Genomic DNA, 23801 nt, shown 5'->3' on the forward strand with positions numbered 1-23801 from the left:
AAATGAGAATGTTTTAGCATCCAAGGGAAATCCAAACAGAAAACAAGGATTCAGAGCAGAGGTATGCAGAATCTCTTCTGTATTTTAATAGAAGATTATGTCCTAATCCTTTTCACAATATATACCTATATCAAATCATCACACTGTACACTATGAATGCCTCACAATTCTATTTGTCAATTATATGTCAAAAAGCTAAAAAACAAAAAACCCTAGGATTTAAACTCACTAAAAAAAAGAAAAAAACTTATGTCCCAAACCAAAGACTTCTCTTATATCCCATATCCCAGTTATCTATAAATCAACTTTTAAACTTCAACATAGCCTCCTCTATATGAGCCAAAAATTAAAACATGCTTCCTGCAGTAATATATATACTAAAATCACTTTGCTTTTTCAACCAAAAAAAGAAGACATTGACCAGATATTGAACCACAGAATTTCGGAACTGGAAGGCTTGCTCTGGGGGCACACTGCACTGCAAGTCACGGGCAGGGTCAGCTCTCCAGTCCAGACTGAACTTCCCAATTCATCATATTTTGCTATCAGGAAGACAAGAGCTAACTGCATGATTTTTCACATAAAAATAGACCTTTGGGACACTTGTCTCCCAGAGTGCTTCTTCCCTTACCAATTTTTTATTCATTCTGTATATTACAGTAATTAACTTGATATCTTACCCTTAGTAGTTATTTGTTCATATCTTAGCTATCACAGCCATGTAGCCTCCTATGATAAGACTGAAGCTCTAGGATGGGCCTTCTGACCACTGGGGCTGCTCTTTCAGCTGACCCATTCTATCCAGTCATCAGATGTAAGAGCCAAGATAAGACTAAACAGTGTTTTAAAAAGTGATCATAATTTCCCTTTGTAATTTTTTAAACCAGTCTCTCCAAATAAATTTACTAAACAAAGCATATCATTCTTTTGTACTTCAATATTGGAAATTAAGTTACTTACCTCTCTCAAAACAGTGCTTTTGTAGCCTCGATACAATCCTTGGATGCCCTGAAACAAACAAAAAGCCAAGACCTCAGAAAGTTAGAATAGCAGAGACTTCTAAATGACATTCTGCATGAAGCAGATTGACGTTTTCTAAAGTTTGAGTTTTGAAATATTCACAATGACTACAGTTCTATAAGAGGTTAAAGCTTTTAAACTGGCCTAAAGTATATAAAGCTCAGATCAGCTCCCTTTAAAATGGGAACATCTCTAATAATAAAGCTGACTACATATTAATTAAACTTTACTTATTTTCAACATTTCTTCTCTTGAAAAAAAAATACTTGAGAAGCTTTAAATCAACATATTTTCAAAACCAAATGCACATAGAATGCCAATTATCGTTTCACAAAAGAACAGAACTATATTTTATAGTTTCAATTATAAGACGTCACAATGCATGAATAATCTCTCAATAGTGAGAGATACCTCTAGACAAGCCTTGACTTATCTGTTTAACTATCCACACGATTCAACAGGGACCCTTTACTGGACTGATCTCAATCATACAATTAAACACTCAATGTCTGCTCACCTAGGTGACAGAGGGATTAAGAATAAAACTTTTCTAAAACCTAGGCTCACTGAAATTTTCATGTGACTGATTCCATTTTAAAGAAAAAAAAGGGGCTTCTGTACAAACTACAAAGAAGAGCAGCTCACTGGTCCCTAGCCACATGGCCAGCACGCATGATTTTGGATCCACAGGTTAACATGAACCAGTACAAGAGGAATTACATTTTTATATAAACATTACGACATTGGTCACTAATATCAGTCCATTACCACAGGTCTCTTCCATGGGTCCTCAAATTCTATACTGATGTTTTAATATAATATCTTTATTCACTTTACATATTCACTATTTATTCCATATCTGATTCCAAAAGAATGATAAGACTACTGCAATGTAGGACACACACTTAGTAGTGTGGTTGTTTAGAAATTTGAAAAAGAAATAAAAATGAAACTAAAAATTTTGAAAACAATGGAAAGGCAAAGATAATCTTAGCATAAAAAGTTGCTATAATTGGACAATAAATTTAGCTTTAAGGTCTCTTCTAAGGCTCCTAGGATGAGGGCCACAGTGTTCCTATTAGCTACCAAACAATATTTTCAATAAGAGAGCTTAAAAACATATTCTCACCTCTTGACATAAGATGTTAGAGAAAATGTGAAATGTTCCTGAAGAAGCAGATACCTGTGCCCTCTGCTTAACTACTTCAGAAGGAACTCGAATCAGGCAAGCAACCTAAAATATACAAATTTAATTATATCCTTAAAAAGAAGTAACTGCTATGAAAAAGGAAATTGCTTCATAAGCAAAAATTACAGTTAAACAAAAGCATAATGTACAGGTTCAGTGCAAGGTGCAAAAAGTTGGTGTTTTTTTTGGTTTTGTTTTTTTTTTTTTTTACCCTAAAACACTTAGAGCATTACTGGACATGCATTGTGTTACCAACACAGAACCTCTCCTCCCTGGTCCCACGTAGATTCTCCTACCTCCTGCGTCACTGCTCCAAACAAATCTGTCTATAAGCCACTCGACGGGAAGAAGCACATGCACTCATTCTGAACTCCCAATACCTACGAGGACATCTGGCGTTCACATGACAGCCATTTCAAACATGTTTGCTCAATGAATGAATCAAAAGGGCCTTAGCTTTACTGGAGTAACACACATCAGTAGAGGCAAGACTGAAAAGCGGCTGGTTACCCCAAACCCTCCATCCCACCCCACCCTCAGCCTTGGCCAGCTCCCAACCGCAGCACCCCCTGACCTCCCCACCACCCAACAGCTGAGGAGTAACTCCAGGCACTCCCGGGCCCTGCTCCAGCATTTGAGTTGACGTAGGTCCCAACTAGTCAACAAACAATTGTAACATCACCCTTGGTGACATGCCAGGGTCAGTTACACACCACTCAACCTCACACTTCCAGGACTCTGCCTTCAGTAGCCCACTTATCTTCAGAAATATTAAGAATTGGCCAAACCGGAAAGAACTGGTCTGCCCACTGAAGGACAGAAGGCAGGGGAAAGGGCAGCAGGCAACAGGGAGGGAGACATATAAACTGATATTTTAAACTGTTTTAATGGAAGTCCTGTATTTAAGCCTCTATACACTAAGTAGCCTGTCAAGGATACAAACTTTTTTTCCAATGTGGAATTCACACACCTGACTCTGGTGTTCAATATTTTGTATATTGTTAAGGAGATTAATTTTAATACTTTTACAATATATATTTCATATACAAATATATATATTTGAGGCACAGTAAGAAATGTGGACAATCTTCAGTGACACACGCAGCAAAATGGAAACAAGAAATTTAACAAAACCATCCCACCAAATAGGATGTTTGCCCTTTTCAAGAGTCTCCTAATTCCTAATTTGAGATTACTACCCAGTTTGGATATTATATAAGGCTTTGTCTCTCTACTATTAAGTAGCTCTAAGGTACAAATCAGCAAACTTTTAATGTAAAAGATCAAATAGTAAATATTTTAGACTTTGCAAGCCAAATGGTCTCTGTCACAACGGTGCAACCATGCTGTGGGAACAGAAAAGCAGCCATAGATAATAATGTGTAAGTGAATGGTGTGACTGTGTTCCAATAAAACCTTATTTATAAAGACAGGTGATGGTTTGCCAACCCCTGCTCTAGGTATAAACACTGGCAAATCCTTCTTTGGTATTAGCCTTGGTAAGAGCAGAGTAGGCACAGAACAGATGTAGGCCTCAGCAACCCCAGGAAACAAGGGATAGGGATGGCATGTAATGTGATTCTTGGTGTCATGGAGTCAGCTAACAAGGGCATATCACCTCTGAAAAGTAGCTCAAAAGTAATAGTACTTTATGTGGATGCACTCCAACTGATATGGTTAGAATAACATATCAGTTGGAGTGCATTAATTACCTGAAGTTATTTTTCTCCCCAAACTGACAAGACTTACAAAACAATATAATCTACTTTCTTTTTCTTCGTTCAAACATTTGAATGCCTTTTGTCTGCAAAGATATCTACAATTTGGGCCAATATAGCTTTCCACCCACAGTCTCCCTTCAAATTTACCTGATTCAGTTCAACAAAAATATGTAGAGCCAGACACTGCACAAGACACTGCCTGGTAAAGAAGACTAAGATGGTGCCCTGACTTCAAAGAACTCACAGCCACGTATAAATAGTTTCAATAATATTGATACATGGCAAGAAATAGAGTAAAATTAAAAAGAGGCAAAGACAAGTATCACAGCAAACGGAGAGGAGGGGTATTTAGTCCAACCTCCAGACTGAGGGAAAACTGCCAGAGATTATGCCTTCACAGAACCTTCCAAAGGAGCAAGAATTAGCTGGCAAGAAAGGTAAAAAGGGCATGATGGGGAGTGGAAACAGAAAAGCACACAATACGAAAGCAGGGTGTTCAGGGGTAACAGAACCATCCCATATCAAGTTAGCATTCCACAGTGTGTACCCACCCAAGCCATTCCATATCACCAAAACCTCAAGTTTAAGGTCAAGAGTAATGGGGAGTAAGACTGGACAGAGAGCCAAGAAGGCCCTGTATGCCATGCAAGGAGCTTGGACTTCATTGCATAGACAATGGGACCAACTGGAACAGTTTAGGCAGAGGATCTTAGCAACATGGGTGGACTTGGAGGGCATTATGCTGAGCGAAATAAGTCAGAGAAAGCCAAATACTGTATGGTATCACTTAGATGTGGAATCTACAAACACAACAAACTAGTGAATGTAATGAAAAAGAAGCTGACTCACAGATACAGATAATAAGCCAGTAGTTACCAGTGGGGAGAGGAAACGGGGGAGGGGCAATATAGAGGTAGGGGATTAAGAGTTACAAACTATTACATATAAAATAAGCTAGAAAGATATATTGTACAACACAAGGAATACAGCCAATAGTTTACAATAACTATAAATGCAGTATAACCTTTAAAAGTTGTAAACTACTATATTGTACACCTGTAACATATAAGTACATCAACTATACTTCAATAAAAAATAAAATAAAATAAAATACACACAAAGTTTGGGCAGAGGAATGATAACCTGTGCTTTAGGGACATCACTCTGGCTGCAGTAGGTAGAAGAATAGTTGCAGGATGGGAGAGAAGAGAAAGATAAGAAGCAAAGAGGAAAGACAAAAAGAAGTCAAGACACAAGCTCTGAGACTGCTACAACAGTTCTATAGAAGATACCAGGAAATGAATATGGCTCAGAGAAGAAGGTTCAAATTTGACGGAAGAGTCAGGAGTAAAATGAAAGGACCTGGTGACTGATAAGAGGTCAGGAGTGGGGAGAGAGTAAGATGCTCCTACAGTATAGTGGTTCCATTAAATGAGAGCAGGGGGGCAGAGGAGGAAAACAAGTTTAGACCGAAAAGGATAAATTCACTCTGGGAAATGTTGAGCAGGAGAAATCTGTGGCACATGTAAGGGGCTGTGTCTATCCAAGAAATTAATATCTGACTATAAAGCTAGAAAATAACAAGGCTAGAGATACACACATAGAAGTCATCAGCATATAGGTGACGGCTGGAACCAAGAGGGTAGATTACCTAAATAAAGAGCAAAAAGGGAAGGTCAAAAGGCCAAGAATGGAAGCCCAAGGAACACCCACTCTTACAGAGCAGACAAAAAGAGAAGAACTGATCAGACATATGAGAAGGAGGAAATCGCTATGGTGAACACTGGTCTTCTGTGGCTGCCCAGTTTTCAACTCTCATATGTGAGAGGCTTCCCAGCTCAAGAAAACAAAGGGTGTCAGTCACTCTCCTCCCTGGCCTTGTCACCAACTTAGGTCCCGCCACAGGCTTGCTGCCTCATGAGAAGCGCGGCTTGTATATCCTCCAGCGTAACCTTGTCACACAACTGGATTCCAGGCAAGAAAAAAGGGCCTCCTCTTTTTTTTCAGATGCCCCCAGTTGGTGTCCACTTGGCCACAATTGTGTGACATGGCCACCCCTTGTTAGGAAGGCTGAGAATATGGAGATCTAGCAAAGGGTTAGGCAGACTGCCACCCAAACCAAATCAAGGGAGAAGCGGAAAGTAACAGTCTTTGCCAACTTTCCAAAAACCAACCTTTTTTCCCGCAGGTTAGCCAAGATCAGTTTCAACTGAAAGCAACCAAGAATGCTACTCGATATTCAAGGGGACCAGAAGTCTTAGATGGAGATTTGCAGAGCAATGGGTCAAGAGTATCAACCAGTGCACACATGAGGGTTACTGGAGTTCCCAAGAATTGTTTCAATGGCGGGCTGGGCCAGGAGACCCATTACGGTGAATTCATAAGTGATTCAGAGATGGAGGCGGGCAAGTAGAGAACTACACCAGGAAGCTGGTGGAGACGTTAGGAGAGATGGGTTCATAGCTAAAGGAAGTTCTTTGTCTTATCTAGGATGGTAAGTATTTGTACACAGGATGGGGGAAAGTGGTAAGAGCAAGGCAGAGATTGACAATTTAGGAAAGAAATGGGATAACACATGAAGACCCCAGAGGCTATGAAAAAGGTAGAGCCAGGAGCCCAAGCACATGCCTATACTGCTGGGATGACCACCCTTTGCCTGTGCTGCCCCTCAGCATAGGGTACCATCCTGCATCTAAACTGGGCTTTTCATTCAGGGCTCAACTCCAGGAGGGAATGAGCAGTGGTCTGGGTGAGGGTCTTCAGACCTAGACTGTGGCCCCAGCTTTGTCAGTGATCTCTCAAGCACTGTTGGACCAGAAATCTTCATGGTACACTTTTAGGCTTTGATTTCTAAAATTATTAATTTTCTCCAATCATACCTTCTCTTTTTTACCTCAAAAGATTCTCCTTATTCTCCAAATAAACTATTTCCTCACTATTCTCATTCCCCCCCAAAAAAACTATTTTAACTGAAAATTTTTTACTTATTAACTTATACCATATAGTTTTTAAAATATATTACTTTCTCTCCTACTAAACATAAATACTGTGAGGGCAAAAAGAAAATATGCATTAATTTTACTAATCAACTGGAATCAACTGGGACGGCGGAGGGGACAGGAAGTGCTCTGGTATATTTTTTTCCAAGCTTTATTTAGGTTTGACAACATTTTATCTACTATTTTTTGGTATTATTTCATGTAAAGTAAATAAAACTACCCAAGAAGAGGGGAAATGCAAAAATTACTCATTTCGAAATAAATACCTTACCAATACTCCAGAATTTTTAAAATATATCTTTTTCTTTGAACTGAAGAGACTACCTTTATATATAGTTATAAAAAGACTAGAAAAAATAGAGTTGGATTACAGGTGATGTTTCTCCTTCTTTTCTGCCCACTTGCATTTTCTAAATTCTCTACAATGAACATGTATGATTACTTCACAAGTTTCTTTAACATAATTTCAAAGGGCAAAAACATTTGTTATGCACCAAAGATTTTAAGTGAGGGACAAAACAAAATCAAAGGACTAACTTAAAATATGCTTTTAGATGCAATCCTATTTATTAGCCTTGACAAAAGCAACATTTAGCTTTAATTTAGTGACAATAACACACACGCCCAAAACAGACTAAAGAGCTTACCACTAAGGCCTAAAACTGGGTATAAATTATGTTACTTTCGGTAAGAGTGTAAACTTTTAAATCCATGCTAATAAACCAGGATAGAAAATTAAGTCCACTGAAACTTACATGAACCTTAAGGTCAGCTCCCAGCATCTAAAACTCATTACAGAAATGAAAATAAATAAATAAGAAAAGAAAGAAAAGGGTACTCTAACACCTTGTATTTTTCAACTCAAGAGGTCAAGAGTGAAATATGACCCCAATATGTCAAGAAAATAGGAATTGTCCACTTTTGTGCCTTGGCATAAATATTTATAGAACTTCATGCTTCATAACCCTCCATGTTCTTACATTATATTTTTATTTCTTAAAAATACAGCAGAAGAGAAATTTTGTAAAGGTTCTCAGATGAAAAACAATCTAACAGAAGAGGTACAAAGCACCCAGCACGATTTCCTGACTTCCCCGGCATGGCAATTTTGGTGTAAGAGGCCACAAAGTAATGCCTCTATTTCCTTCAGCAACTACCTTGCCTTCCATTTGGTTTTCTATTAACTCTGATCTATCTTAGATTTGAATCTGAGCCGCCAAGGAGTATTTCACTGCACAGGAACAAAAACATGTTATAGCATCATGGTCCTATGAAAGGAAATAAAGGTAATGTCATCTGTGGGTCTTGGGATAAAGCCATTCTTCAGAGCATCCTTTCCTCAGACAACCGGGGTTCAGTATGAATCCATGACCCAGGGAGGGTGACATTTTCATTAAACCCAAAAATGTTGTATATGTTAAAGTTCTAACAAAAGACAGACAACTAAAGCTTTCCATAAAGAAAATACATGTCCCCAGTCTTTTTAAAATCAGCATTAAAATGCAATACTGGCCTCAGTGGAATTTAACATACCAAAAATCTGAGGAACTTTAAATTGAGAATGATTGCAATATTAAAGTTGCTACTAAGACTTTTCTTTCTTTAACATAAATAAAAACTTTTCTGATATGGTTTTCATTTTTGAAATGGAGAGCAGAATGTCTCCTTTTAGTATTTACTGACCACCAAGATGCAAAACTACAAGTCCTAAGACTAACTGTATGAAAGGAAAAAAAAATCACAGTGAACTCTGGCCTCACAATAGGTATTGTAAAATGAGTGAAGGCAGAGAGGAGAGAGAGAAAGATGCTGCTAAACTCCCTGGTTCATTCATTGCCCAAGCCAAGCTCCAGACTTCCACACATCACCTGCCAGCCATTTACAGTCTCACTTCCATCCTCTCACTCTTGAAATGCTCTTCAAAGTTGCTGGACATCACCCACAGTAACTTGCATTAACACTGTATCTTTTACCCAACTATTTCAACATAGTTCACAAAAAAATACCCAACTTAAGACTTTTCCTTAGAAAACTTAATCAACAGCCTATAAATATTCATCTCGTATTAGAAGCTAATTATGTCAGTATTTAATACATAAATCAATCTAAGATAGAAGTTACCAAAGGTCAGGGAACTATTTGGCCTGGGGAGCAAGGGGAAAACCCAAATCTTTTGATTATCATCTCCAGAATTTTTTTTAATTGAAGTATAGTTGATTTACATTGTGTTACTTTCTTGTACAGCAAAGTGATTGTTATATATTTTATATATATATATTCTTTTTCAGATTATTTTCCATCATAGTTTATTACAAGACACTGAATATAGCTCCCTGTGCTATACAGTAGGTCTCTGTCGTTTATTTTATGTATAGTAGTTTGTATCCGCTAATTCCAAAATCCTAATTTGTCCCTCCCCGTTTCCCCTTTGGTAACCCTAAGTCTGTTTTCTATGTCTGTGAGTCAATTTCTGTTTTGTAAATAAGTTCATCTGTATCATTTTTTAGATTCCCCACATATAAGTAATATCATGATATTTGTCTTTCTCTTACTTACTTTACTTAGTATGATAATCTCTAGGTCCATCCTAGAGATTGGTCCAAGCCAATGCTTCAAATGGCATTATTTCATTTTTTTTATGCCTGAGTAATATTCCATTGTGTGTGTGTTTCTGCGTATACATATACATACATATGCATATACATATATATGCATATATACCCACCATATCTTCTTTATCTGTTTATCTGTCGATGGACATGGACATTTAGGTTGCTTCCATGTCTTGGCTACTATAGTGTGGCTGTGAACACTGGGATGCATGTATCTTTTTCAATTATAGTTTTCTCCAGATATATGCCCAGGAGTGGGATTGCTAGATCATATGGCAACTCTTTTTTTTAGTTTTTTAAGGAACCTCCATACTGTTCTCCATAGTGGGTGTACCAATTTACGTTTCTACCAACAGTGTAGGAGGGTTCCCTTTTCTCCACACCCCCTGCAGCATTTACTGTTTGTAGACTTTTTGATGATGGCCACTCTGACCAGTGTGAGGTGATACCTCACTGTAGTTTTGATTTGCATTCCTCTAATAATTAACAATGTCGAGCATCTTTTCATGTGCCTGTTGGCCACCTGGATGTCTTCTTTGGAGAAATGTCTATTTAGGTCTTCTGCCCATTTTTTGATTGGGTTGTTTTTCTGTTATTGAGCTGTATCAACTATTTGTGTATTTTGGAAATTAAGCTCTTGTCAGTCACACTGTTTGCAAATATTTTCTCTGAGTCCACAGGATGTCTTTTTGTTTTGTTTTTGGTTTCCTTTGCTGTACAAAAGCTTATAAGTTTGATTAGGTCCCATTTGTTTATTTTTGCTTTTATTTCTATTGCCCTGGGAGACTGATCCAGAATTATTTTTCATTAAAGGTATATCATATTTACATGCGGCTAATGAGTTTAAAGGTTCCAGATTTAATTATCAGCTAATTCTTCATGTTTAAACCAGCAACTTTATAATTAGTTCAACAGAAACTTAAGTAAGTTGAATAGAGCCAATCAAAGTTTAATCACATTCAAAGTAAAGCTACTTTAGACTTTGCAGAGTAAACTCCAAGTGGCAAGTTAATGAGAGAGAGAATGAAAATTCAGGGCACTCTAAAATTTTTTTAAAAGCACAGTTTACTTACTTGTATTTTATTCCACATTCCCAAAATTCTTTCTAGAAAGCAGGTTTCCAAATTAAGAACACCTAACATTATCTTTCTACACCACCATTTAAATTCAAAACCCCTACAAGTGAACAGTTCATCTGTTTGTCAATTCTGCCATCTGCTGGTTACAAATGGAATCACAGCTGTTGATAAAATAATGCAAAAAGTAATTGTTAAATCCAAATGTACCTTCCTTAGGGTTTAAATTTTATCCACTCATACTGAGTTATAAGTTCACCATGCCTTTCTTCCTTATAAATAAGACTCTTTCCACGTATACAAATAGCCAATAGGCATGGAAAGAAAAAAAAATTTTTTTTGTAAGTATAGGTCTTCTCTTTCCTGACAAAACTAACATTCTTGATAATCCAGACTCTAGACAAAAAGTTAATAGTCTTCTCAACAAAAGTAATTTATATCTTTTAGGCCCTGTGTCTTGAAGTTATTTACAGAATTTTACAGAACCCAGAGGTAAGCTTCAAACGGGTTTTTCACTTTTATAACTTTCTGTAACAGGACGGGGCCATGATTTCACATTTGATGACAAGTGTCATGGATGGATTTATATACCCAACCAATATAAAATCTGAAAATGGAGGAGACTGTAATGCTAACTACACTAATTTCCTATTGCTGCTGTGACAAATTACCACATAATTAGTGGCTTAAAACAACAAAAATCTATTCTAATTCTGGAGATCAGAAGTCCAAAATGGGCCTAAGTGAGCTAAAAATAAAGGGGGCTTCTAGAAGCCCCCAGCATTCCTTGGTTTGTGGCCCCTTCCTCCATCTTCAAGCCAGCAGCTTAACATCCTAAAACCTCTCTGACACACCCGCTTCCCTCTTATAAGGAGCCTTGTGATTACACTGGGCTCATCTGGATGATGCAAAAAAAAATCTTCCCATCTCAAAATCCTCAACTTAATCACATCTGCAAAGTCCCTTTTGCCATGTTAGGTAACATGGCCACAGGTTTCAGGGACTAGTACATCTTCAGGGGGCTGCTGTTTTGCCCACCAATGTAACCAAATGCAAGTTTTAGAATCCTGACCTTGTCTTAGTTTAAGAAATCCAGAGTGATCTGAGTTCTTAGCATTACCCAAGTAATATGCCTCACACCTCCAGTTGTGCATCAGTTCTGCCATTCTGTCATTAAAAGATGACATAAAAAATAGAAAATGAAGGTCTAATATTTGTCTAACTATTCACCCTGCAATGGTGTTTTATCGTCCACAGCAGCTGGGAAACCTTGTGTGCAGCACTAAACTTCTTTGAATTTCAATTTCTTCATTTTCTGAACTGACAGCCTTCCCAAAACTATAAAATTCTAGGGTTTCCCTGGTGGCGCAGTGGTTGAGAGTCCGCCTGCCGATGCAGGGGACACAGATTCATGCCCTGGTCCGGGAAGCTCCCACATGCCGCGGAGAGGCTGGGCCCGTGAGCCATGGCCGCTGAGCCTGCACATCCGGAGCCTGTGCTCCGCAACGGGAGAGGCCACAACAGTGAGAGACCCGCGTACCGCAAAAAAAAAAAAACTATAAAATTCTAAAAATGTGCTCCGAACAGCAATTTGTGTGACATGGGACCAGAACCAACACTTAATGAACACTTTATGTATCAGATGCTTAGGCTGAGCATTTAAGAAGTGCTGTATCACTTAAGCTTTACAAGAACTGTGAGTGGGGTAGCATTAACCCGACTTTTCAAGATAAGGAAAACAACAGCTTGGTAAGCTTGCATAAAGGACCTATAGACACAGAGCAAATACACAGACAAGTCACCATTCTGACCCTCATCTGTGTAACTTGACAGCTCATGATCCATAAGCTGCCTCCTTTCAGAGGTCCTCAAAATATTCTCTACCTATTTAATAAATGTATCCAAGTTCTTTATATGCTCCTCAAGGACAGGGGTCAAAATTTCTTATTCTTTGTTTCTTAGCACCAATCACAGCACTAGATGTGTAATAGGCACTCATATATCTACAAGTATTCAATTACAAACCAAAGCAAATTTGTGACAGTAGCATTTAATTCATTATGCTACCAAGAACCCTACTTTTAACAATATGTTAAAAAATAAAGTTTTGTCACTGACAAAGTGCAGACCCCTCAGAAGCGGTTAATCTTAACTTCATCTTGGAGAGAAGTATTCGGTTTTTCCATTAACAGTGTAGTGGTGGTACTGACCAAGTAACATTCTTGTGGTTTAAGTTGGATTCTCCAGCTTCATCATCCTACGTGAAAATCATACTCATTGTTTCTACAAAGCTAAACTTAATTTGTGTAGCAAAAACTGACACCACTCTTAAAGACAAAGCGAACATGGAGCTCCCCTCCCCTCCCATGCACTAACTACACAAGACGATCAATGAAACACACTGGCCAAGGTCATGAATCAACACCACCTGAAGGAATGCTGCATACCAAATCAGAGAGAAAAAGTCCACACAACAGAAAACAGTCTGAAATGCGGTGGAGAAAGAAGCCATCGGGAAAGTGGAGGGACGGTGGGTAAGCTGCTCTGTGACAAGTGCCTCTGAGAAAAATCTCTCAGCACATCCATGCGGGTACTTTTTTTTTTTTTTTTTTTTTTTTTTGCGGTACGCGGGCCTCTCACTGTTGTGGCCTCTCCCGTTGCGGAACACAGGCTCCGGACGCGCAGGCTCAGCGGCCATGGCTCACGGGCCCAGCCGCTCCGCGGCATGTGGGATCCTCCCAGACCGGGGCACGAACCCATGTCCCCTGCATCGGCAGGCGGATTCTCAACCACTGCGCCACCAGGGAAGCCCCATGCGGGTACTTTAATGAAAGACCACCAGCAGGATCATCACTGCACAGGGGTCCTGCCAGGCCCGGCCCTCTTCCTCCCCTTACCACTGTCAGCTCGGGCTCAGAGGGCCAGGACAGCTGGAGAGCTGGGGTGTGCTTCTGAGCTGAGCTCAGGAGACTGACAGCAAGCTCAAGCATGCACACAACACAGACACACGATGAGATGACACAGGTACCCACGAGGAAAGAGGCACTGAAGGAACGCTGCTACAAGGGCTTTTAAAGGAAGAACCTCCACCCTGATTCTCATCAACTCACCTTCTCCCTCTGCATCCCCCGCCCTGCCTCAGTGGAGGCTCTAGTCATCTCTCTCTCCCCGGGATTTCTAGAACAGTCTCCGCCCCTCCATTCACACACCACGCCCAACTCCACACAGCTGCCAAAGGATGTTCTTAAAACACCAACCAGTGGTGCTCTCCTGCTCAGCCCTTCAGAGGATAACAGCCAAAACCTCCTCACCATAGCAGGCAGGGCCCTCTGGGACGACCGGGTCACATCTGTGCTCCACATGAAACGTGAAAGCGTCTAACAAGGGCTTTGCCTAAGTTCAATAGCCCTCCTTGGACTCGCAGCTCAAGGCCTAGCTATTCTCTGAGGCCTTTCCTGAATCAACACCCATCCACCCACTCTAATCCACTTCCCTTCAGGCTCTTGTACTTACTTTTCTTAAAATACCTGTAACCCTTTAGGGTACTTCCATACTTACATGTCCATCTGCACGTCTAGACTGAAAGTCTCTAAAGGCAGTATCTGGTCATTTTATCCTCAGGGCCGAGAACACACTAGGCCGTCCTAAGATCTAAATCCACACTGCCAGGTAAGGACAACAAAAGTGGTGGAGGAAACTAAGAGGAGCTGAACAAAAGCAGCTGATATAAAAGGAATCAAAGAGGTCCAAGTGGGGAAAGGACATAAAAAAGGAAAGGCAACGGAAAGGAAGTTATTTTTCGCAATTCTGTAGAAAATTCTTTGTGTAATTCTTATAATTTAGCATTCCTAAGAAGGAATTACAAAGTCTGTCTGCTTTACGTACTTAATGTTCTGAAGTACAAAAAGAGGCTCCCAGGCACGATGGAAAATGAACAGATGGGAGAACAGGGCAAAAGGCCCCCTTGGGAGAGGCACATGCTTAGATGCATCAGAAAGCAAAGTGCCTGTCTGAGTGTGGCTGGGTATCTAACAGTTCGGTTGCAGCTTCTAATTGTACAGCGAATTTCCTAGCACTGTCTCCACCCTCCTGCCTCCGTGCATCTTGACACACACAGGCATTTTCATCTGCAGCATTCCTGCGAGCTTCCCTCTGACCTGACAGTGACACTGCACTTCAGGGATACCCATCTTATTTTCCACTCAACTTATCTTCCATGACTCAATTATACAACTGCACAAGAGTCTGACAAACCGCTAACACAAGTGCAAATGAGAGTTCCTCTCTGTTAATTTATGGATGTTTCAAAACATATCATGATCATTTCAAAAGATGAAAAACATTTCAAAAGTTGTTAACCTTTCTTCTATTGTTTTGCTCAGTGGCTCTTAGAAAAGGCCAGTAGAGATCATGAAAAACACTATACATACACTTTAAACCATGATATTAACAGCATAGTTTAAAAAGAACTTAAATCCCTGCTAGGGAAAACACAATGATAAGTAACACATGCCCCATGCTGTGTAGCTGATAACACTCCTGACAACAATGCACCTAATCCTCCAAGCAGCCAATTCAGTGGGGGAGCTGAATAAAAACGATGTGCTTAATCCATATTCTGATGTTCAACGAGCCCCTCAAATGACTGCAGTACACTGCCACCCTCAAAAGTAACCAGTTTATTAAACTAGGATTTTTTAGTAGGCCTAAAAGTATGTAATTCTGAGGAAAACAAAAGGAATCACACTTTTGATCAGTGTGCTCCATACCTACTAAAATATTCTTATGCACATGACTGCCAAGTCAACTCAATAGAAATATTTACCACTGGGGTATAAATCAAAATTTTTGATAATCCTTTACGAGTGGTGCTTATATATCACTGAACACCAGAAACATCTAGGAATCTTGTTTAAAATGCAGGGCCCACATGCCACCTCCAAAAATCTTTATTTGTAACCTGCTGCCCAGGCAAATGATTCTAAAGTAGGTGCTCCCTGGGCCACACGGTTGTGTGAAGTACTGTTAGAGGCTGTCAGAAAAGCATTTACGAAACATGTTATCACTGGGTTCCTAGCTTTCTCAATCCCAAGTTAGAACAGGACTGGAAAGAAAAATCTACCAGCATCTATGTGTGTAAGGACATCCACAGACATCACCCATGAGCACATTAAATTCACAAGGGCCATTTTAGCAGCAAAGAAATTTTAATAATTCTTCTATTTCTGAAAACAATATTAACTAAGTCCGTAAGTAGGATAAGACCCAGGAAAAGTCAAATCCTAAAGTTGAAAAAAGAAAAAAAATCACTACCACTGCAATGTTATAGCATCTGTTATACTAAAGTAAACCCACCCCAACCCTTCTAATTACAGATTCTACTTCTCACAGGGCTTTTTCTGTGTCTGATGAAAACTGAGCTGTAAAATAATTGAGGCAGGGATTTAGAGATTTGGTACAGCAAACCTCCTAATAAAAATGGCACAAACGGGACTCTTCTCAGTGTTGTTCCATATTAAATCTTATTTGATCGATTTTACTGTATTCCAAATCACAAACATAAGGTAGAAGCTTGTAATTATAGTTTTATTGATTTGTCATTAACTTTTAATCAAGCTGCTGCTACAGGGAATGGTTATTACAGCAGTGTTCTTTTGTTTCTAAGTTTCACACACTTACCATCACTACAACGAAGTAACCGTGGACACATTCAATGCCAACAAAAATATAGTATTGTTTCTAAGGATTGTGTCTGCAACATAACCATCTTATATCAGCACAGGTGTGTTACAGAACAATGACTGCACTAAACTATATCTGATTTTCTCTAGGTCTCTTTATACCTTTCTGATCACTGACAGATATAAATGTTCTTTGTTTTATATTCCTTATTTGTTCCTCCTAAATTCATCTGTTCTCTTACTTACAGTGACCATACTTGGCTGAGTCTGCAACCAATTTATGCTCTATGAAACTGAAAGCAAATTACTAAAACAGAAAGGCAGTAGGTACGTGTCTGAAGCATTTATTAAGAAGAATGATACTGAATGGTTGCAGGAAGTTTAACAAAGTTTAAAGATTACAGGAACACCAGAACAACATTTCACAAACTTCATAAATCTAATAAAATTCTTAGCATACTAAACTGTAACTGAATTAAAATCAAATAAAGTCAACATCAAGAGATGTTTCACAGGTGAAGTCCTCAACCTATGTACCTGCTGCTGATCAGTGCTCCTCTGAAGGCTCTCCAGGCATCACAGAAACTATAACAAGGCATCTGACATGAGGCCTTACTGCCTAAGGGACCATGGAAACCATAAGAGACACAATAAAGATAAGAATGTCCTAGAATTATTTATTTCTAGTCTTACAGATACCTATTTCCTAACTCTAAAGTCTACCTACGTCACCTTCTATGCCCAACAGTTCACAAAGAATATTACATTTAAAAGGCTCCAATTTTAAAAAAAATACCAGTTACAGATACTAACATATTAGAATACAGTGTTTTCTACAAATCAAAAGCTGCATCACTAACATGACTGATCTAACAGCTATCCTTTGCCCTATTTAATTATGCCACTTTATATATCCTTCGTAAGTCTAAGAGACAGAAATTTTATAAATTGAAGAAAGTCTATCCTCCAACATGGCAAACCAGCTTTCAAGCAAGATGGCCCTGTGGGAAATGAAAAAAGAAGTGGCCAAGTTCTTTTTGCTGCTTGCTCTCAGCAGCGTAATAGAAAATGTAAACCAAGTGTTGAACTTACAAGGATATATTTAAACTAAATCAAAGCAACAGGCAATTCTAAAATAGAGGCTAGAGGGCTTTCCTGGTGGCGCAGTGGTTGAGAGTCCACCTGCCGATGCAGGGGACACGGGTTTGTGCCCCAGTCCGGGAGGATCCCACATGCCACGGAGCGGCTGGGCCCATGAGCCATGGCCGCTGAGCCTGCGCGTCCGGAGCCTGTGCTCCACGGCGGGAGAGGCCACAGCGGTGAGAGGCCCGCGTACCGCAAAAAAAAAAAAAAAAAAAAGAGGCAAGAGCAGTCAAAGGGACAGAATTTTTACAAACTGAGAGACACTGAAACTCTGACACACCATTTGTTATTCTTGAGTATATATACTCGAAAATAACTGCATGCAATGAGGTTCTAATGTCAGAACATAATCACAAAAACACAATCTAAACCAAGGATAACAGGTTCAAAGATTTTTTTAAATTAAATATATATTGCTTTTAAATCGCAGACTAAACCAATATTCAGGCAGAATTCAAGCACTGGAGTCCTTACTTTGGGTAAGAGTGGGGGGAATGAAAATTCCCAGAAACTGTACACAAATTGTCCATATGTTCACTTTCCTGGAGAGACAACCACAGGTTTCACTAGATTCCTAAAGGGGTCTCTGACTCATAAAGGAACTACTACTTTATGCTCCTTGCTCCTCAAAAATTAATATATTGTTAGTCTCATCACACTAAAAAGCTCAGTAAATTATGAAGGCAATTTTTTTTTAATCCAGAGTTAGCTTAGGTCCTGCAAAATCATTTTTAAACCAATGACAAAAGGAAGTTTTATAGAAAACACTTCCGTGAATTTAGTGTCTTTCAGGCTAATTTCTTTCAAGATTCTCTTCAAGGAACCATCCAAATGATTTCTTAGATCAAGAAATTCATTGTATAGTAACGGGAAAGTATAAAATTATATATATATATCCCAGATATAAATAAATAAATGCAAAAATGCTGAAGAAGACCAGAGGTCATCTTTTTTTCCATATTACACACCATAACAACAATTCAAATTATCACATGAATAGGGAGACACTCGCTTTTCTTTAAAACTGAGATTCTTTCCTCCATAATTCCTTTTCTCCTGGATTGTCCAAATATATTAGTATCTGACATGTGTTCATCAACCAAAATGATATAATATGACTTTTCTTTACAATAGTTTATAAAGAAATTATCTTAACCCTTCCCAACTCATTCTATGAGTCCAGTTTTACCTTGATACCAAAACCAATCAAAGACACAAGAAAAGATAACTACAGACCAGTATCTCTTATGAATAAAGTAAAAGTCCTCAACAAAATACTAGTAAATAAATCTAGCACTATATAAACAGTATTATATACCATGATCAAGTGAGTTTTAACATTTGGGTTGCAAATGCAAGAGTGGTTTTAACATTTGAAAATCAATTAATGTAATACACCATATCAGTAAACTAAAGAATAAAACCACATGATTATCTCAACAGATGAACAAAAGGCACTGACAAAATGTAACCCTTTATGACAGAAAAAGTACTGAAACACTAAATACTTTCTTCCTAAGATCAGAAACAAGATAAGGATGTCCACTCTCACCACTCCTATTCAACACTGTACTAGAGCTTCTAACCAGAGCAGTTAGGCAAGAAAATGAAATAAAAGACATATAGATTGTACAGAAATAAGTAAAACTAGCTCTATGTGCAAACGATACAATCTTGTATATAGAAAATCTTTAAGAATCCACTAAACTTTAGAATTAATTAATGAATTCAGCAAGGTTGGAGGACACAAGATCAATATACAAAAATGAATTTAGTTCTATACAGTAGCAATAAACTGAAAATGAAATGAAAGAAGTTCAATTTACAATAACATCAAGAAGAATAAATTACTTAGGAATAAATTTAACAAAAGAAGTGTAAAACGTATACTGTGAAACTACTAAACATTGTTAAAAGAAATTACAGAAGTCCTAAAGAAATGAAAAGACAGCCTATGTTTATGGACTGGAAAATTTAAGCATTTTTGTTAAGATGGTATGCTCCCCAAATTAATTTGCAGATTCAATGTTACCCCTATCAAAATCTCAATTGCCTTTTTGCAAAAACTGACAAGCTCATTCTAAAATTCACATAATGAGTTCCCTGGTGGCCTAGTGGTTAGGATTCGAGGCTTTCACTGCCATGGCCCAGGTTCAATCCCTGGTTGGGGAACTGAGATCCAGCAAGCCATGAGGTGGGCAAAAAAAAAAAAAAAAATTCACATAAAAATGCAAAAGACCCAGAAGAGGCAAAACAATCCTGACAGAAAAGAACAAAGCTGGAGGACTCACACTGCTGATTTCAAAACTTACTACAAAGCTGTGGTAATCAAGGCTCTGTGGTACTAGCATAAGGATGGACGTAGAGATCGATAGAATAGAACAGGTTCCACAAATAAACCCTACCTTTAAGTCAATTAGTATTTGATAAGGGTGCCAAGGCAATTCCATGGGTAAAGAATAGTTTAGCAAATGGCACTAGGTCAACTGGATATACACACGCAGAAGAATAAAGGTAGACCACAGCCTCAAACCAGATAAAAAAAATTAACTCAAAATGGATCAAAGACCTAAAAATATGAGTTAAAACTATAAAACTCCTGAAAGAAAACATAGGTATAAATATCTTCATGATCTCAGATTAGGCAATGGTTTCTTAGATATGAGATCAAAGCACAAGCAATGTTAAGATAAAACATAAACTGGACATCATCAAAATTTAGAACTTACACTTCAAAGGACACCATTAAGTGAAAAAAACGCACAGAATGGGAAAAAGTTTTGCCAGTATATAAAGAACTCCTACAACTTTAACAAAAATACAACCTAATTAAAGAATGAGCAAAGGAGATGCATAGACATTTCTCCAAAGTAGATATGTAAATAACCAATAAGCACATGAAAAGATGCTCAAAATCATTAGTTACCAGGGAAATGCAAGTCAAAATCACAATAAGATACCATTGAATATCTATTTGTTTGTTATAATCAAAAAGACAGGTAGGGGCTTCCCTGGTGGAGCAGTGGTTGAGAATCTGCCTGCCAATGCAGGGGACACGGGTTCGAGCCCTGGTCTGGGAAGATCCCACATGCCGCAGAGCAACTAGGCCCGTGAGCCACAACTACTGAGCCTGCGCGTCTGGAGCCCGTGCTCCACAACAAGAGAGGCCGCGACAGTGAGAGGCCCGCGCACCGCGATGAAGAGTGGCCCCCGCTCGCCGCAACTGGAGAAAGCCCTTACACAGAAACAAAGACCCAACAGAGCCAAAAATAAATAAATTAATTAATTTTTTTTTAAAAAGTTAAAAAAAAAAAAAAGACAGGTAACACCAAGTGGTGTCAAGGATGTGCAGAAGAAACTGGAACTCTTACACACTGCTGGTGGGAATGTAAAATGGTGCAGCCACTTTGGAAAACAGCCTTGGCGAGTTCCTCAGAGGGTTAAAAATAAAGTTACCATATGACCAATATTTCCACTCCTGGGTATGTATCCAAGAAAATCAAAAACATAGGCAACTGATGAGTGAACAAAGAGAATGTGGTATACCTATACCACATGGATTATTATTTGCAAATCAAAAGGAACGAAGTTCTGATACATGCTATAGCATAGATGAAATCTTGAAAATGTAAGTGAAAGAACCCAGTCACGAAAGACCAGATTGTAGGATTCCACTTTTTTTGTTTTTATCTTTCAAGGATTTTTCAAATTTATTAACATATGGTTTTCATAATATTCTCTTCTTATTCCTTTCTAACAGCTTAATATGATAGAATTTGCATATTATAAAATTCATCCATTTTAAGGATACAATTCAATGGTTTTTAATATATTCACAGACATGTGCAACCATCATCCTAGTCAATGTTAGTACATTTTCATCACCTCAGAAAGAAACTTCGTAGGATTCCATGTATATGAAATGTCCAGAATAGGCAGATCTATAGAGACAGAGTAGGTCAGTGGTTGTTGCCTAAGGTGAGAACGTTGGGGGAAATGGGAAGTGACTGCTAATGGGTACGAGGTTTCTTTTCGGGGTGATGATGCTGCTCTAAAAGTGACTGTGGCGATGGCTGCAGCTGTGAGTACAGCAAAAAACCATTGAACTGTACACTTTAAATGGATAAATCATACAGTATGTGAATTACATCTCAAAACAGTTATTATTTTATTTAGTTGTTGTCTTCTTTTTTTGGGTTTGTTTTTTTTTTTTTGGCCGTGCCATGTGGCTCACAGGATCTTAGGTCCCCGGCCAGAGACTGAACCCATGCACCCTCGGCAGCGAAAGCATAGAGTGCTAACCACTGGACCGCCAGGGAATTCCATAAAGTGCAATCTCTCTCTTTCATCACCCTCATCCACCATATTCCCAAGAGAAGATAATTAGGTTACAAAACAGTTTGTAGATTCTCATCCAAATTTTCTGAAGGAAAATAGTGCACAGAAAACAAAACCGCAATATATCACAGTTGTTTCTTATGTAAATCTTATAAAGGCTGATTCATTTTTCTAACTTCCTAACGTAAATACATACCACTACTTTATTAAATGAAAAACGATATATACTACTTGACAAAATGATAAGAGACTTATAAACCGAGACCCTTCTCTTCACTTTCTTGTCCATTCCTGTTAATGCACCCTGCCCCTAACAACGTTCTGGGATTATTAAGGTAGACTAGATAGAGAGATAGGCAGATACATAGATACATACATACATACAAAACAAACAAGACAATGTGATTTTAAAATAACAATAGTAAAGGACAATTTCTGGGTGGATACACAAAACTAATTTTAATTGAAGTTGTCCGTTAGTAGTAGGCAGGAGGGACTGGAGAAAGGTTAAGTGGGTGGGGGGGTGGGAAAGCTCTTATCTGTATTATACTCTTCTCTGTGTTAGTTTAGAAAAAATATATATTCCTGTATTATTTTTTAATTACAAATATTTTACCACATACATTATGATTTACTGGCTCATGAATTATTTACAGACGAGTTGGATAATTTTTTAAACACATAGGAGGGATGGACTGCCTGTGTTTTCGTCATTGCTTTCCAATTTTACTTCATTATAATCAGACACCAAATGATCTGTATGACATTAGCTCTAAACTATTTGTTGAAAGTTGCTTTGTGGACTACTGGGTCACACACTTTTATTAATGTTCCAAGTGTGCTTGAAAAAAATGAATAATCTTTAGCAGTTAGGTGCAGAACTCCATACACATCCATTAGACCATTCTCGCCATTGTGTTGTTCAAATCTTCTATGGTCTTAACAAGTTACCTGCCTGGTCCTAAGACTTTTACGGATAGATGTGAATAACTCCAATGAAGATAATAATTGTATTCATTTTTCATTATAATTCTGGCAACATTTTGCTTTATATTTTGAGACTATGCTATTTAGTCCAGGTTCAGGTTTACTACATCTCCCAGGAGAATTGTTCCTCATATCATTATACGGTGGTCTCCTTGTTTTTTGCTTTAAGTCTTTTTTTTTTCTTGGTCTGATATTAACATTACTATCAGCTCTCTTTCAGCTAGTCTTTCTGAATCAGTTAGGGTTGATCAGAGAAGTAGAACCACTAAGAATGATAAGAATAAGAAGTTATTACAGGGATATAAACAGTAATTGTGGGAGCTGGGTAAGCAATTTGTGTAGAACTGTTGCTTCTGCATCTAGTGTTGGGACAGAAACTTAGAAGGCATGCAATCAGGAAGGAAACATGGATGTGAAATGGGGAAGAGCAAGGACAAACTGGAACTCGCATTCTCCCTCACCAATCTCAATGATGTGGGTGACCTACAGCATAAATTGGCACCCTTCACGACAGAGCCCACACAACTGACTCAAAATTTAGAGAAGCTGAAGGAGAAGACCCAGTGAGAGTTGGAGGAGCTGGAGGCTTAACTGCTGCCTGAAGCCAACAGATCAGTGATGAGGTGTATGAACTGCAACAGTGCCTGACCTCCCACCAACCTTCTGAGCATGAACACAACCGCTGCTTTACTTCCACCTTACAAATCTTGAGCAATTTTCTCTTGTAGCCAGGCTAACCTGGAACCCTCCTGGAAAGGGAGTTCTAGGAAATAGAGTTCCAGCTCAATTATGCTGACCCAACATGAAGCCACCAAAACTTGTATGGATATTTTCCTCTACCTCCATAATTTTATTCTTTCTGTATAATTATGTTTGAGGTGTGTCTCTTGTAAATAGAAGATAGCTGGATTTTTCTTTCATCCTATATAGACTGTCTTTCAACTATCATGTTTAATCCATTTAAATTTATTGGGATTTATGACTTTCATAATTTAAAAAAGAACTGTCTTTTAAAAATGAAATGAAGTAATACCT

At 38.4% G+C, this 23801-nt stretch overlaps 1 protein-coding gene across 2 annotated transcripts in view; it reads right to left on the reverse strand.

Moving 5' to 3' along the window:
- Positions 1 to 23801, reverse strand: part of SLC25A26 (solute carrier family 25 member 26) — a gene marked incomplete at its 5' end in the record, with an annotated part of 144234 nt that overhangs the window by 104637 nt on the left and 15796 nt on the right. For both annotated transcript variants that reach the window (XM_079713514.1, XM_079713513.1), the window contains 2 exons: positions 961 to 1008; positions 2150 to 2254. In XM_079713514.1, the coding sequence (XP_079569640.1) occupies positions 961 to 1008; positions 2150 to 2254 (153 nt within the window). The remainder of the gene's footprint in view (positions 1 to 960; positions 1009 to 2149; positions 2255 to 23801) is intronic.

The sequence above is a fragment of the Hyperoodon ampullatus genome (genome assembly GCF_949752795.1).
Source record: "Hyperoodon ampullatus genome assembly, chromosome: 10".
NCBI classification, from domain to species: Eukaryota; Metazoa; Chordata; class Mammalia; order Artiodactyla; family Ziphiidae; genus Hyperoodon; species Hyperoodon ampullatus.